This window comes from Saimiri boliviensis, chromosome 17 (assembly GCF_048565385.1).
Source record: "Saimiri boliviensis isolate mSaiBol1 chromosome 17, mSaiBol1.pri, whole genome shotgun sequence".
Lineage (NCBI taxonomy): Eukaryota > Metazoa > Chordata > Mammalia > Primates > Cebidae > Saimiri > Saimiri boliviensis.
In genome coordinates this window covers 6,346,330-6,364,255 of record NC_133465.1, presented here as the reverse complement: position 1 = coordinate 6,364,255, position 17,926 = coordinate 6,346,330, and the positions used below count along the sequence as shown (strand labels likewise).

Sequence of the window (17,926 nt, the reverse complement as noted above, 5' to 3'; positions counted from 1 at the left end):
TTTTTTTTGTTGTTGTTTTGTTGTTTTTTTGTTTTGTTTTGTTTTGTTTGAGACAAAATCTTGCTCTGTTGCCCAGGCTGGAGTTCAGTGGCACAATCTCGGCTTACTCCAACCTCTGCCTCCTGAGTTCAAGCGATTCTTTTGCCTTAGCCTGCCGAGTAGCTGGGACTAGAGGTGCCTGCCACCGTGCTTGGCTAATTAGTTAATTAATTTATTTATTTGAGATAGAGTCTTGCTCTGTCGCCAGGCGCCAGGCACCAGGCTAGAGTGCAGTGGCGTGATCTCAGCTCACTCCAACCTCTGCCTCCTGAGTTCAAGCAATTCTCCTGCCTCAGCCTCCGAAGTAGCTGGGACTACAGGCGCACACCACCACCCCCAGCTAATTTTTGTATTTTTAGTAGAGACAGGGTTTCACCATATTGGCCAGCCTGGTCTCAAACCCCTGACCTCATGATCTGCCCACTTGGGCCTCCCAAGGTGCTGGGATTTACAGGTGTGAGCCACCATGCCTGGCCTTCCACCTTTAGTTTTTAGCATAACTAATATTTCATATGTAAGATAGTTTATTTAAATCAGTCATTGAACTTTTAGATTGCTTTAAAATTTCACTCATGTAAACAACTCTGTTAAATACATACAGGTATTTAAGGGTGTATTTTAATATTTCTCTCTATTTTTTGTCCTTACAGTAAAAAAAAAGATTTATAATAAACCTATACATTTAAATTATGAGTTTGGTCATTTGAACTTTTAATTAATTAAGTTCATGTGTTTGTATGTATTATTTTTCTTTGAGCAGGTTGGCAACATTGTACAAGTCACCCAGCCAGAAGGAATCCACAGTACTGTTTCAAATCACAGTCAGTATTATTTGATTAGAGTGGGATTTTTATATTGGTGGGCAGTAATTATCTGAAGCAAGTTTACAACTTGCTTCTGTTAACTTCTGTAGGCAGCAAGCATATTTGAGGACAGCTTTTGATGCTTAGAACATTGTCCCCAAAATAGTAATATACAGAATATTGTAGTCACAAATGGACTGAAATTTATTCTTAAGAACAGAGGAAATACTTATTTTCGGGTAGTGTGTTCCATGCCATATGTAATGTCAGGATATTAAAAATCTTTAAAGGGAAAGTTGTTGAAGATTTCCAGAAAAGAAAAAATACTGATATTACTTATTTTGGTCTCATAGGTATTATAGAGCTATTGTAGCCACCAAATATAGCCCACTTTAAGATGTTAATTTTTCTGTGAATTTACATTATAGAACACATATTTTTTGGATAAAATATGCATATTTATCAATAATGTTGAGAGCCAAGTATATTTTTGGCATCTGATTTTTCTTTTTTTTTTTTTTTTTTTTTGAGACAGAGTCTTGTATTGCCCAGACTGGAGTGCAATGGCGCGATCTTAGCTTACTGCAAACTCTGGCCCACTGGTTCAAGCAATTCTCCTGCCTCAGCCTCCCTAGTAGCTGGGATTACAGGCGTGTGCTAACACACCTGGCTAATTTTTGTATTTTTAGTAGAGACAGGGTTTTGCCATGTTGGCCAGGCTGTTCTCAAACTCCTGACCTCAAGTGCTTCGCCCGTCTCAGCCTCCCAAAGTGCTGGGATTACAGGCATGAGCCACTGCTCTTGGCTTTATCTCATTTTTTTAAGGACAAAAACAGAAATAGAGATTCTGAAACTGAATTATCCACCTAGACTTTACACTATCCAGGTGCATTTGAAATATCCTAGTTGGAAAACTTTAGAGTATTTAATGATGAAAATAAATCTGTAAAGTATTGAAGACTTAGGTTATTTCCTTTCAGTTCTTCTAACAAAGCTATTTTAAAGTTTGTTAGGATTGTCCTTTAGAGAACATTTTTATAATAAAATGTTATTTCTCTGTGTGTGTGTATGCATGCATGCATGTAAATAAGTATATATAAAATATTCAAATATGGCCCAGGCTTAGACAAATACCCATGATGTTTATCCTCTTCATTCAGAGTGGGTGATAAATATCTATCTCAAGAACTAAGTAGCTTTCTTTTCTTTTCTTTTTTCGAGACAAAGTGTTGCTCTGTCACCCAGGCTAGAGTGCAGTGGCATGATCTTGGCTCACTGCAACCTCTGCCTCCTGGGTTCAAGCAATTCTAATTCTCCTATCCCAGCCTCCCGAGTAGCTGGGACTACAGGCATGCGCCAACATGCCCCGATAATTTTTGTATTTTTAGTAGAGATGGGGTTTCACCATGTTGGTCAGGGTGCTCTCAAACTCCTGACCTCATGATCTGCCTGCCTCGGCCTCCCAAAGTTCTGGAGCTACAGGTGTGAGCCACCGAACCTGGCCCTAGAACAAAGTAGCTTTCTTACGAATTAATTAAAAATATTTTGAGGCCGGGCACGGTGGCTCAAGCCTGTAATCCCAGCACTTTGGGAGGCTGAGGCGGGTGGATCACGAGGTCAAGAGATCGAGACCATCCTGGTCAACATGGTGAAACCCCGTCTCTACTGAAAATACAAAACATTAGCTGGGCATGATGGCGCATGCCTGTAATCCCAGCTACTCAGGAGGCTGAGGCAGGAGAATTGCCTGAACCCAGGAGGCACGGAGGTTGCGGTGAGCGGAGATCGCACCATTGCACTCCAGCCTGGGTAACAAGAGTGAAACTCCGTCTCAAAAAAAAAAAAAAAAATTTTGAAGATAGATCTTTAAATGTTCTTAAAGCATATATTTATGTTTATATTTTTTATCTTGCAGCCTCAGGGATTTAGAGATACTGTTATTACTTCTGCATGTTCATTGCAGACAGAAGATTCCTTGAATACCCGGAAACGGTCACGAGATGCAGAGGAAGAATTATATCCCAGAAACAAATCTCCAAGTATATAAATTTACTGATGCTGTGAAATCAATGTGTACAAATAGACTTGTTACTTTAAGATATAAATAAACACTATGGCATGAATGAATCCAGATTATATGAAGTGAATGGGAAAAATAACTAAAGAATATGATTTTCTTAAAGTTTTTGTAAAGCAGTATTCTGCATTTATATTTTACCCTGTTTCCATTTTCAGTAACATTCAATAGAGACGATTATATTTCACAAATGTGGAAAGCTGATCTCATGTGGCCACTCTGAATTTACCATTTAGACTGTTTTTACCCCTTTCTTTACCAGTTCCCTAGAAAATCTTAGGAAGAAAAGATTTTCCCATATTCTTATTGTGGTTTTTTTTTTGAGAGATGGAGCCTTGCTCTGTTGCCCAGGCTGGAGCGCAATGGCGAGATCTCTGTTCACTGCAACCTCCACCTCCCAGGTTCAGGCAATTCTCCCACCTCCACCTCCCGAGTAGCTGGGATTACAGACACCTGCCATCATGGCTGGCTACTTTTGTATTTTTGTAGATACAGGGTTTCACCATGTTGGCCGGGCTGGTCTTGAACTCTTGACCTCAGGTGATCTACCCGCCTTAGCCTCCCAAAGTGTTAGGATTACAGGCGTGAGCCACCACGACCAACTATTCTTTTTAAATGTAAGTTTGATATTTCTTTTAGATGATCTGCTTTTATAATTATAAAAGAGAAGCGAGCATCATGAGTCAGCATATTATTCTGTTCAGTTTTATGGGTATGATACAAATTTTAGGTGACCAAACTGATTTTAGTGACCTCAATCTTAAAATCTAAGCCATTTGTTTAGCTTTTTATGACATTTTATGATATTAAAGGGGGACTTTGGAGCTGTTATCTCATCTAGAGATTGTTTGGAACATATATCTTCCAAAATAATCGGGTTGATAGGATCACAATCATTTATTTCTACATTTTTGTTTTTTTGGGTTTTGTTTTTGTTTGTTTGTTTGTTTAGACAAGGTCTCACTTTGTCACCCAGGCTGGAGTGTCGTGGCATGATCACAGCAGATCATTGTAGCCTTGACCTCCTGGGCTCAAGCAGTCCTCTCACTTCAGCCTCCTGAGTAGCTGGGACTACAAGTAGGCACAACCATGCCCAGCGAATTTTTAAATTTTTTTGTAGAGACAAAGTCTCACTATGTTGCCTAGGCTGGTCTCAACCTCTTGGGCTTAAGCAATTCTCTTGTCTTGGCCTCCCAAAGTGCTGGGATTATAGATGTAAGCCCCACACCTGGCCTTCTATATTTTGAAATGTATGATCCAATCTAGAATTATAGTTGTTATATTGACATTTTTCTTTGAATAATCTTAAATAAATTAAAGATTTCGATTTGTGATGGTTTCAAAATCACCTAAAAATATTTTGGCACCCCCTGCTGGCTAACATGGTGAAACCCTGTCTCTACTAAAAATATAAAAACTTAGGCCAAGCATGGTGGCTGTACCTGTAGTCCCAGCTACTTCAGAGGGTGAGTTAAGAGAATCGCTTGAACCTGGGAGGCGGAGGTTGCAGTGAGCTGAGATCATGCCACTGCACACCCTCCTGGGCAACAGAGTGAGAATCCCAAGAAAAAAAACTATATATATATTGGCACCTGGCTCTTAGTACTTTTCAACTCACTCACAAAATTTACTTTGGTTCCCTGTAGGGGAAAATTTTTATTTATTTTTTCTTTTGAGATAGTCTTGCTCTGTCACCCAGGGTACAGTGGCGCAGACTCGGTTCACCACAATCTCTACCTCCAGGGTTCAAGCAATTCTTGTGCCTCAGCCTCTTAAGTAGCTGAGATTACAGGTATGTATCACCACGCCCAGCTAATATTTAGTATCTTTAGTGAGGTTTCTCTGTGTTCGCTAGGGTGGTCTCAAACTCCTGGGGCTCAAGTAACCCACCTACCTCAGCCTCCCAAAGTCCAGGGATTACAGGTGTGAGCCTGCACACCCAGCCATATTTATATATTTATTTTTAAACTTTTAGGTTCAGAGATACATGTGAAGATTTGTTACATAGGTAAATTCATGTCAATGGGGTTTGTTATACAGACTGTTTCATCACCCAGGAATTAAAGTCAGTACCCAATAGTTACCTTTTCTGCTTTTCTCCTTCCTCCCACCTTATACAGATTGTTTCATTGCCCAGGAATTAAAGTCAGTACCCAATAGTTAACCTTTTCTGCTTCTCTCCTTCCTCCCACCTTATACAGATTGTTTCATTGCCCAGGAATTAAACTCAGTACCCAATAGTTACCTTTTTTGCTTCTCGCCTTCCTCCCAACTTACACCCTCAGGTAGACCCAGTGTGTGTCTGTTGGTTCCTTTTTTTTTTTTTTTTTTTTTAATGGAAACTTGCTTTGTTGCCCAGGTTGGAGTGCAATGGCGGGATCTTGGCTCACTGCAACCTCTGCCTCCCGGGTTCAAGTGATTCTCCTGCCTCAGCCTCCCCAGTAGCTGGGCTCACAGGTATTCGCCATCATGCCCAGGTAATTTTTTCTATTTTTAGTAGAGAGGGGTTTTACCATGTTGGCCAGGCTGGTCTCTAACTCCTGACCTTGTGATCTGCCTGCCTGGGCCTCCCAAAGTGCTGGGATTACAGGCATGATCCACCATGCCAGACCTGTTTTTTAATTTGTGTTCGTAAATTCTCATCATTTAGCTCCCACTTAGGAGTGAGAACATGCAGTATTTGGTTTTCTGTTCTTGCGTTAGTTTGAAGAATAATAGCCTCTAGTGCCATCCATGTTCCTGCAAAATACATGATCGTGTTCTTTTTTGTGGCTGCAAAATTATTTAAATAATTGAATATTAAATACTGCGACAACTATATTTTCCAAGTGTTTGTGATAGTTGATATTTCCTATCACAGACTAAACAGTAAATTCATAAAATTACTTCAGTGTAATTATTCTTTTCTGAAATTGATTATATAGAATAGTCATCATTTACCAGGACTTGAGAGTGAAAGCAGGCACTGCTAACAATTACACCAGTACAGAAGATATGAACCAAGACTAACTTCAGATTACTTTTCTAACATAGAATGACTGGTTGTGACTATCTTTTATGGGCCTCAAAGCATATAATTTTATTATAATTGATGTCATCATTTTAACAAATGCCCATTATTTTATATTCTGCCTGCTCAAATCATAAAATCAAGAGTATGAAGCGTTAAGTGATAAATCTCAGTGTTACCAAGCATCAGATAAGATAGGTAAGATAAGGTAGGATTGATCTCTCTGTTTGTTTGTTTTTTTTGTTTTTTGTTTTTTTTTTTTTTTGGAGACAGGGTCTTACTCTGTTACCCAGACTGCAGTACAGTGGAATGATTGATCACTGCTCACTGCAGCCTTGACCTCCCAGGCTCAAGTGATGATCTTTCCACTTCAGCCTCCTTTGTAGCTGGAAGTACAGGCATGCACACCACACCTAGCTAATTTATTTTTATTTTGTAGAGACAGGATCTCACTATATTGTCTGGACTGCTCCCAAACTCTTGGGCTCAAGTGATACTCCTGCCTCAATCTCCCAGAGTGCTGAACCATTGTGCCTGGCCTCTAGAATCTCTTTTTATAAAGTATCATAACACTGTACTTAATTTATTTATTTCAAGACAGAGTCTTGCTCTCTTGCCCAGCTGGAGTGCAGTGGTGCAATGTCAGCTCACTGCAACCTCTGCCTCCCAGGTTCATGCAATTCTCATCCCACAGCCTCCTGTGTAGCTGGGACTACAGCCATCCATGACTATGCCCAGCTAATTTTTTTTTTTTTTTTTTTTTTTTTACCAAGTCTCACCCTTTTTGCCCAGGCTGGAGTGCAGTGGCACAATCTCGGCTCACTGTAACCTATGCCTCCCAGGTTCAAGTGATTCTTCTACCTCAGCCTCCCAAGTAGCTGGGATTACAGGTGCCCACCACCACGCCCAGCTAATTTTGTATTTTTAGTAGAGGTGGGGTTTCACCATGTTGGTCAGGCTGATCTCGAACTCCTGACCTCAGGTGACCCACCCCCAACTTGGCCTCCGAAAGTCCTGGGATTACAGGCGTGAGCCACGATGCCCAGCTCTATGACAACTTTGAATAGTTGTGTATAATTTTAAAATTTCTTTTTGGAGTTTTAGTTGTTACTTGACTTTTAGTGTTAAAAACAATGCTTTAAATAAACATGTAAGTTCCTTTTCTTCTGGTGTCCCTTGGAGTCAGCATAAGTTACATTTTAAAGAAATCAAAAAAAAATTTTTTTTTTTTTTGCTTTTTATTCTTAGGAAGACCTCACCTGAAAAAATTGTTTTTTATTAATTTTTTAATTGCTGCTGTAATAAATTTCCATATATTTAATGGCTCAAAAGAACACAAATTGATTATCTTACAGTTCTGGAGTCTGAAATCAGTTTCAGTGGTCTGAAATCAGCTTGTCAGCAGGCCTGCATTTTTTCTGGAGGGTATAAGGGAAAATTTGATTCCTTGGCTTTCTAGCTTCTAGAAACTGCCTGCATTCCTTTGGCTCATAGCCCCATCTTCAGACTCAGAAGTATAGACCCTTCCAATCCCTCTCTGCTTTGATTGTTACATTGCCTTTTTCTCACCGTTACTCCTCCTGCCTCACTCTTAGAAGGACACTTATGATTACATTTAGAGCCCACCCAAGAAATTCCAGGATAATCTTCTCATCTGAAGATCCTTAATTCAATCATGTCTGCAAAGTCCCTTTGACATGTAAGATAACATAATAAAATCTGGGGATTAAGTTATAAACATCTTAAAGTAATCATTATTCAGCCCCTCAATTCATATAGCAAAATAATTCAAGAAATAATGATCTTTGGGTGAATTATATGCACATTAAAGTTTGAAAATCGCCCTTTGTGGGTGCTCACAAGTATCAACTGATAGCTGCTTTAAAAAAAAAAAAGTTTGAAAAGCACTGTGACAGACTTGTTACCATTTTAAAATTGCATTCATGTCTCATCTGAAGGCTCTAAAAAAGCTGCATTCATAGATGGTCATTTCCACTTAGGAAACTGAAGGACAGTTTCTTAGCTTTTATTTTTTATTATTTTTTGTTACTTTATTTTTTAAAAAGTTAATTTAAAAAAAATAAATGGCCGGGTGCGGTGGCTCAAGCCTGTAATCCCAGCACTTTGGGAGGCCGAGGCGGGTGGATCACGAGGTCAAGAGATCGAGACCATCCTGGTTAACACGGTGAAACCCCGTCTCTACTAAAAATACTAAAAAAAATTAGCTGGGCATGGTGGCGTGTGCCTGTAATCCCAGCTACTCAAGAGGCTGAGGCAGAAGAACTGCCTGAATCCAGGAGGCGGAGGTTGCGGTGAGCCGAGATCGCGCCATTGCACTCCAGCCTAGGCAACAAGAGCAAAACTCCGTCTCAAAAAAAAAAAAAAATGTAAACGGTTTTCTGGGTTTTTTTTTATTTTTGTTTGTTTGTTTGTTTGTTTGTTTGTTTGTTTGAGACAGGGTCTGGCACTGTTGCCCATGCTGGAATACAGTGCTGCAATCTTAGCTCATTGCAAACTCTACCTCCCAGACTCAAGCCATCCTCCCACCTCAGCCCCCCAAGTAGCTGGGAATATAGACGTACACCACCACGCCCGGCTAATTTTTGTGTTTTTTGTAGAGGCGGAGTCTCACTTTGTTGCTCAAGCTGGTCTCAAACTCCTGAGTTCAAGTGATCTGCCCGAGTCAGCCTCCCAAATTGCTGGGATTACAGGTGTGAGCCACGGCACCAGGCCAGTTTCTTAGCTTTTTGAAAGCTTTATTTTTCAAATATTTTTATTTCTTATTTGGTTATGAAATAGATGTAAATATAAAGACTTTCCCCCTAGCATTTTCTTTTTCTTTTCTTTTTTTTTTTTTTGAGATGGACTCTCTCGCTCTGTCACCTAGTCTGGAGTGCAGTGGCACCATCTTGGCTCACTGCCTCAGCCTCCTGAGTAGCTGGGACTACAGGCACATACCATTACGCCTGGCTAATTTTTGTATTTTTTTATAGAGCTGGGGTTTCACTATGATGGCCAGGCTGGTCTCAAACTCCTGGCCTCACATGATCCACCCGCCTTGGCCTCCCAAAAAGCTGGGGTTACAGGCATGAGCCACCACGCCCAGCTCTCTTAGCATTTTCTGTTACTTGGTTTTAACTCAAGATGTAATAGTACACCTATGTCCCACAGTTTATATATGCTTGCCGCCTAATGCTACATCAGTAAATTGGTTAAAATCTCACCACCTGGCAAACCACTGATTGCATCCAGGTTTCATCTTTGGTGAGTATGGCAAATATAAAAGATATATATTGCCTTTTACTTTTTTGTGTGCCATTGCTATGATCACCCTTTCTGATAATTCATTTACACATAAGTATATTCATACATACACTGAAAAACTTATTTTCAAAGTTTTTTGTGTCAACTGTGTTTTACCATAACTTGGGCACAGTTCGTACAACACAGACTATTCATAGAGTCTACTTTAAAAATTATTCATTCTGAGAAGAACAAACAAATACTATCAATTTGAAATTTGCTCTGCTTTCAGAAACCTATTCTGATGCCTGTGAAAAATCACTCTGATCCCAAATAAGTTATTAAAGATATAAAATAGGCTGGGCTCAGTGGCTCACACCTGTAATCCCAGCACGTTGGGAGGCCAAGGCGGGCAGATCATGAGATCAAGAGATCAAGATCATGTTGAAATCCCGTCTCTACTAAAAAATACAAAAAAATTAGGTGGGCTTGGTGGCGCATGCCTGTAGTCCCAGCTACTCGGGAGGCTGAGGCAGAAGAATTGCTTGAACCTGAGAGGTGGAGGTTGCAGTGAACCGAGATTGCGCCACTGCACTCCAGCCTGGCGTCTGACGACACAGCAAGACTCTGTCTAAAAAAAAAGATATAGGCCGGGTGCGGTGGCTCAAGCCTGTAATCCCAGCACTTTGGGAGGCCGAGGCGGGTGGATCATGAGGTCAAGAGATCAAGGCCATCCTGGTCAAAATAGTGAAACCCCGTCTCTACTAAAAATACAAAAAAATTAAGTGGGCATGGTGGCACGTGCCTGTAATCCCAGCTACTCAGGAGGCTGAGGCAGGAGAATTGCCTGAACCCAGGAGGCGGAGGTTACGGTGAGCCGAGATGGTACCATTGCACTCCAGCCTGGGTAACAAGAGCGAAACTCTGTCTCAAAAAAAAAAAAAAAAAGATATAAAATATAGGCTGGGCATGGTGGCTTACACCTATAATTCTAGCACTTTGGGAGGCCACAGTGGATGGATCATCTGCGGTGAGGAGTTCAAGATCAGCCTGGCCAACATGGTGAAACCCTGTCTCTACTAAAAATACAAAAATTAGCCAAGCATGGTTATGCATGCCTATAATCCCATCTACTCAGGAGGCTGAGGCAGGAGAATTGCTTGAACCCAGGAGTTGGAGCTTGCAAGGAGGTGGAGGTTGCAGTCAGCTGAGATTGCGCCACTGCACTCCAGCCTGAGCAAGACCATCTCAAAAAAAAAAAAAAAGATGTAAAATAAAGTATGGAATTAAAAGCTCAGAAGTATTTTTTCTTAGAAAAAATAAATTGTATTTTTAGCTTCAATTTTGGGGATATGCAACTTAAAACATATTTATATGGTTCTTAATTATTTATGAAACACTTTGGCTGGACACAGTTGTTCATGCTTGTAATCTTAGCACTTTGGGAGGCCAAGGTGAGCAGATCACCTGAAGGTCAGGAGTTCAAAACCAGCCTGATCAACATGGTGAAACACCATCTCTACTAAAAATACAAAAATTAGCTGGGCGTGGTGGCACATGCCTGTAGTCCCAGCTACTCGAGAGGCTGAGGTAGGAGAATCGCTTTAACCTGGGAAGCGGAGGTTGTAGTGAGCTGAGAGCACACAACTGCACTCCAGCCTCAGCAACCAAGCGAGACTCCATTTCAAAATAAATAAACACTTCTAGATCATTTCATTTGATCCTTCTAGCAGCTCTGTAAGGTGGATGTGATAGGCTAGCCTGCCTGCTTTTCAACTTTCCTTCCTTCCATCCATTCAATGTCTAGCACACATTTAACCGCTTGTTGAAATAATAAATATTTCAAATAAGATTTGGAATAAATTCTGGGTTTTTTTCTTTTTTTCTTTTTCTTTCTTTTTTTTTTTTTTTGTGTGATCCCAACGTGATATGAACAAATTCTATTTTTCAAATGGTCAGATGAAAATACTACGGTCATGCATAGGACGGTGTTTATGAGCATGTTTGATTACAAATATAAAATTAATAGTTTCTTGGCTTTACTTTTTTAATGTGGTAAAATAACTATACATAAAATTTGCCATTTTAACCATTTATAAATATACAATTAAATGGCAATAATTACATTCACAATATTGTAAAATTATCACCAGTAATTTCTAAAACTTCATCACCCCAGACAAAAACTCTGTACCCATTAAACAGTAACTCTGCATTCTGCACTCTCCCCCAGCTCCTGGTAATCTTTAATCTACTTTCTGTTTCTCTGATTTTGCCTACTGTAAATATAAAGAGAAATTATACAATATTTTTATTTCAGACGGGGTTGCTATGTTACACAGGCCTTGAACTGCTGCACTCAAGGCCTCCTCTCTCTTCAACCTCCCAAGTAGCTCGGTCTACAGTCCATGCTACCATGCCCAGCTAATATTGTTCTCATTGTGTCTCAGTTATTTCTCTTAGCATAATGCTGGTTTTCTTTTTTTTGGTGGCGGGGGAGCGATTTTTTTTTTAAGGCAGGGTCTTGCTTTGTCTTCCAGGCTAGAATGCAATGGTACAGTCTTGGCTCACTGCAACCTCTGCTTCCTGGGCTCAAGCGATTCTCCTGCATCACCTGCCAGCGTAGCTGGGACTACAGGCACAGGTAGCTGGGACTACTGTGCCCAGCTAACTTTTGTATTTTTTGTATAGACAGGGTTTCCCATGTTGCCTAGGCTGGTCTTGAACTCCTAAATTCAGTTGATCTGCCTGCTTCAGCCTCCCGAAGTGCTGGGATTACAGGCATGAGCCACTGCATCTGGACTTAGCATAATGTTTTTAAGGTTTATCCATTTTGTAGCATATATAAGAACTTCATTTCTTTTAATTGCTAAATAATATTCCATTGCATGTATATACCTCAGTAGTCCCCCTTTATCCAAGGAGGATATACTCTAAGACCCCTGCAGTGGATACCTGAAACCAAAGATAGTACCACACTTCTATGTATATGATACATGAATTTTTCTCTTCACAATTCCCTGGATAGAAGACTCGTTCCTTTTTTTTTTTTTTTTTTTTTTTTTTTTGAGACACGGTTTTGCTCTTTCACCCAGGTCAGAGTGCAGTGGCAGGCTCTCGGCTCGCTGCAAACTCCACCTCCCGGATTCAAGCGATTCTCCTGCCTCAGCCTCCAGAGTAGCTGGGATTACAGGTGCGTGCCACCACACTCAGCAAATTTTTGTATTTTTAGTAGAGACGAGGTTTCACCATGTTGGCCAGGCTGGTCTTGAACTCCTGACCTCAGGTAATCCACTTGCCTTGGCCTTCCAAAGTACTGGGATTACAGGTGAGAGCCACTGCTTTCGGCCAGAAGGCTCATTCATACTATAGCTCTTAGCAATCTTGGCATAACGTTTTTTTCTTACTAAATCTAGAATTTTCACCTTTTCACTAAAAAGAAATTTATGGCTTCTCTTTAGCATATCCTAATTGCCAGCATCATTACTCTTGCAATTTGTCACCATTATTAAGTAAAATCAGGGATACTTAAACAGAAACACTGTCATACTTATACCTGACAGTTGATCTGATAACCAAGCCAGCTACAAAGTTACTAACAGAGGCCGGGTGCGGTGGCTCACACCTGTAATCCTAGCACTTTGGGAGGCCGAGGTGGGTGGATCACCTGAGGCCAGGAGTTCAAGACCAGCCTGGCCATCATGGTGAAACCCCATCTTTAAAAAAAAAAGACAAAGTGACTAACAGGGCAGGTAACATATACAGAAGGTTGATTCATGTCCCAGGCAGGACAGAGCAGGATGGTACAAGGTTTCATCATTTTACTCAGAAAATTGCACAATTTACAACTTAGGAATTGTTTATTTCTGGAATTCTTCATTGACTATATTTAGACATTAGTTGACTTCAGGTAATTGAAACTGTGGAAAGTGAAATCATGGGTAAGAAGAGACTAGTAGTATACATTTTGTTTATCCATTTATCTGTTAATGTAGGTGTCCTCAATCTGCAGGCCACAGACTGGTGCTGTACAGCAGAGGTGAGTTCCTGGGGAGAGAGCAAAGCTTCCTCAGTATTTACAGCTGTTCTTCATTGCTCAAGCTCTGCCTCCTGTCATATTAGTGGTGGCATTATATTTTCATAGCTCAAACACTATTGTGAATTGCGCATGCAAAGAATCTAGGTTGCATGTTCTTTATGATAATCTAATGCCTGATGATCTGTGACTGTCTCCCATCACCCCAAGATGTGACCATCTAGTTGCAGGAAAACAAGTTCAGGGCTGTCACTGCTTGTTGTATAATTATTTCATTATATATTACAATGTGATAGTAATAGAAATAAAGTGCAAAATACATGTAATATGCTTGAATCATCCCAAAAGCATACCCCTGCCCCTGGTCCATAGAAAAATTATCTTCCCTGAAACCAGTCTCTGGAGCCAAAAAGGTTGAGGACTGCCATGTTTTGCTTGTTTTCTTTTTCTTTATTTTCTTTCTTTTTTTATAGAGACGGAGGTCTCACCATGTTGGCCAGGATGGTCTCAATCTCCTGACCTCATGATCTGCCCGCCTCGGCCTCCCAAAGTGCCGAGATTACAGGCATGAGCCACCGTGCTTAGACTGCCATGTTAATGGACATTTGGTGGACATTTTGATTGGTTTTGTTTTGCTTTTTGAGACAGTTTCGCTGTTTTGCCCAGGTTGGAGTGCAGTGGCATGATCTTGGCTCACTGCAACCTCTGCCTCCTGGGTTCAAGTGATTCTCTTGCCTCAGCTTCCTGAGTACCTGGGATTGCAGAAGCCTGCCACCACACCTGGCTAATTTTTGTATTTTTAGTAGAGTAGGGGTTTCCCCATGTTGGGGACTGGTCCCGAACTTCTGACTTCATGATCCCCCTGACCTTGGCTTCCCAAAATGCTGGGGTTACAGGTGTGAGCCACTGCTCCCGGCCTTGTTTGTTTTTTTGACTCAGGGTCTTGTTTTGCCACTCAGGCTGGAGCGCAGTGGCACAATGATGGCTCACTGTAGCCTCCCACACTCAGGCAATCCTCCTACCTTAGCCTCCCAAGTAGTTGAGACTACAGGCACATGCCATGATACTCAGCTAATTCTTGTATTCTTTGTAGAGATGGGGTTCCATCATGTTGCCAAGGTTGGGCTCAAGCATTGCCCCTGCCTGGGCCTCCCATAGTGCTGGGATTACACACATGAGCCACCAGGTTGGAGTACATTAATGTGATCATAGCTCATGGCAACCTTCAATTCATGGGCTCAAGCCCTCCTCCCAGGTTAGCCTCCCAAATACACATCATCTAGCTAATTTTTTTTTTTTTTTGAGACCGAGTCTTGCTACGTTGCCCAGGCTAGAGTGCAGTGGCACGATCTCAGGTCAGTGCAACCTTTGCTTCCCGGGTTCAAGCAATTCTCCTGCCTCAGCGTCCAGAGTAGCTGGGACTACAGGTTCCCACCACCACACCTGGTTAATTTTTGTATTTTTAGTAGAGATAGGGTTTCACCAGTTTGGTCTCAAACTCCTGACCTCAGGTGATCTGCCTGCCTTGGCCTCTTAAAGTGCTGGAATTACAAGTGTGAGCCACCATGCCTGGCCGTTTTTTGTTTTTGTTTTTTTTTCCAGACAGAATCTTACTCTGTCACCCAGGCTGGAGTGCAGTGGTGTAGTCTCGGCTCACTGCAACCTCCTCCTCCTGGGTTCAAGCAGCTCTCATGCCTCAGCCTCCCATATAGCTGGATTATAGGTGCGCACCACCACAATTAGCTATTTTTTGTATTTTTAGTAGAGATGGGGTTTCTCCATGTTGGCTAGGCTGATCTTGAATTCCTAACCTCAAGTGATCCCCCCCACTTTGGCCTCCCAAAGTGCTGGGATTACAGTCATGAGCCACCATGCCTGGCTCGTACATTAGCTCGTACATATTCTTTTTTTTTTTGAGATGGAATTTCACTCCTTGTTGCCCAGGCTGGAGTGCAATGGCACGATCTTGGCACACTGCAGCCTCCATTTCCAGGTTCAAGCTATTCTCCTGCCTCAGCCTCCTAAGTAGCTGGGATTTCAGGCATGCGCCACCATGCCCAACTAATTTTGTATTTTTAGTAGAGACAGGGTTTTGCCATGTTGGTCAGGCTGGTCCTGACCTCAGGCAGTCTGTCCACCTCTACCTCCCAAAGTGCTGGGATTACAGATGTGAGCCACTGTGCCCGGCTCGTGTATTAGCTATTCTTATTTTTCTCTCTACTGCATTTGCTTTTATTATTGATAACCTTCTTACTAAACCATTTGTAACCAGTGATAAAATTACAGTATAATGTAGTAGAAAGTACATGGGACTAGAGTTGGAAGATGTGCATTTTCGTTGCAGCTCAGACATTATCAAGCCATGCCAGATTTGGCACCTTTATTTTCTCATGTCTTCACCTTATTTCTCACACAGGATAGGACTAAATGATTGCTAAATTCATTGGTCTAAATTTTATGGGTTTTGCTTTTGTAGAGCCAATATTAAATATTTACTTTAAATGATCAATACTGAAAACATGGAGTGACATTTATATACTTTTATTTTCAAAATCAATAATATTAGGGATCCCAATACAATATATCACATTTCAGTTTTGAGAGTAATGTTGAAATGTTCTATTGCTTTAAAAAATAAAACAACAACATTGAGTTGCAGAAGAGAGGCTGGCTGTTCATAATATGTATTTTTAGTTAACGTCAGTGCCTAAATTTACTGTTACTGTTAAAATTTACAGAACATTTTGCTCCCTCAAAACTGATTTTCGCATAAAATATGTTGACAAGATATCATGTGTTTTTGACCACAGTATATTCCTTTGCTTGTTTTCGGTTTTTGTGTGCCATTGATATCCGATGATGTCCTTTTATGTTTCAACCATCCATTTGACCCCCATTATGTGTAGTTAAGATATAAGCTTTTACCTACCATTACTCTGATTTTATGTGTAGTTTATTTTATGATGATTTAAAAGTTGGGCTCACTTCAAAAGGGCTTGAGAAATTACAGAAGTTATGTCCTACTTACTTTCAAAATAAAAAATACACAAGATAAAAGACAAAAGCCGGGGAGCCAATTAATGAGAATTTGTATCAGGAATTCTTACAAACCAAGGCAAAGATGAAAATAATTGGTTATATAATAGTCTTGGTCTAATGATAAGAAGTGTATCAATTTTTCAAGAGAAAAAGTGTTTTCTGGCTGTTTCTTATTTGTGTTTTAATTAAATTTTTTTCCTAGGTAATATTTGTATAGGATTTAAATTATAAAAGCATAAGATTTAAAATTCAGTGAAAAGTATGTTTTCTTTTGTCTCCTGTTTCTGAGTCATTGTCCTTAGTTTCTTTTCAGGAGGCAAACATTACCAGTTTCTTATGACCTCTCAGAGCTATTCTGTTTCTAAAATATAACTATATTTTTTCTTCAGTACTCAAATAATATACACATTGTTCTGCATCTAGCTTTTATATCAGTACATGTAGAATTTTCTCAAATAAAAAACCTGCTGGTCAGGAAAGGTGGCTCATACCTGTATTCCCAACACTTTGGGAGGAGGTGTAGGAAGATCTCTTATGCCTAGGAGTTGAAACTAGCCTGGGGTAGTTTGTTTTATAGTAACAGATAACTGAAACAGCTGCCTGAGAGCCTCTCTGGGTGGGTTACAAGATCTTCCCAAGTTGTGTCTTTAGGTGCCTTCTTAGAATCTCAGATCTTCTTGTCCAGTGTCTTTTAGCTTTTTCTGTTCATTTTCGTTTCTGACACCATTCTTTTCTCTATTCTCATTATCACCCATTGCCCAACAGATTCCAGCCTTCAGTCTCTCTTCTTCAATCCATCCTGTATTCATCTGAAAGAATGTCTGCATATTATATTTTCTTTTTTTTTTTTTTTGAGACAGAGTTTCGCTCTTGTTACTCAGGCTGGAGTGCAATGGCGCGATCTCAGCTCACCGCAACCTCTGCGCCTCCTGGGTTCAGACAATTCTCCTGCCTCAGCCTCCTGAGTAGCTAGGACTACAGGCACGCGCCACCATGCCCAGCTAATTTTTTGTATTTTTAGTAGAGACGGGTTTTACCATGTTGACCAGGATGGTCTCGATCTCTTGACCTCTTGATCCACCCGCCTCGGCCTCCCAAAGTGCTGGGATTACAGGCTTGAGCCACCGCGCCCGGCCTGTATTTTCTTAAAACACAGTTTTGGTTATATTTCTTTCTAAATTCAGTATTTTTGTCAATACTTAGAACATACAATTGTAATTCCATCTCCCACTATAGCCTAGATCTAATCTTGAACTTTTGCCCATAGGCTTTATAACCTTAAAGAGTCATGGCATTGTGTATTTCCAGCTATACAAAATTCCAGAATTTTTTTTTTTTTTTTTTTTTTTTTTGAGATGGAGTCTTGCTCTGTTGCCCAGGCTGGAGTGCAGTGGCATGATCTAAGTTCACTGCAACCTCCGCCTCCTGGGTTCAAGAGATTCTCCTGCCTCAGCCTCCCCAGTAGCTGGGATTACAGACATGTACCACCACACCCAGCTAATTTTTGTATTTAGTTGGGGTTTCACTATGTTGGCCAGGCTAGTCTTGATCACTCCTGATCTCGTGATCCACTCGCCTTAGCCTCCAAAAGTGCTGAGATTACAGGTGTGAGCCACCAGGCCTGGCCAATTCTAGAATTTTATATGACAATTTAAAAGGATATTTTATAAATTAATAAT

The 17,926-nt window shown here is 40.7% G+C and overlaps 1 protein-coding gene across 1 annotated transcript in view; it reads left to right on the top strand.

Moving 5' to 3' along the window:
* RAD51C (RAD51 paralog C) overlaps nt 1-17,561 on the top strand; it is a 64,787-nt gene extending 47,226 nt beyond the window's left edge. Inside the window, exons 8-9 of the mRNA XM_074388089.1 lie at nt 800-860; nt 2,758-17,561. Of these exons, the coding sequence (XP_074244190.1) occupies nt 800-860; nt 2,758-2,889 (193 nt within the window). The 3' untranslated portion in view covers nt 2,890-17,561. The remainder of the gene's footprint in view (nt 1-799; nt 861-2,757) is intronic.
* Nucleotides 17,562-17,926: the final 365 nt, after the last annotated feature.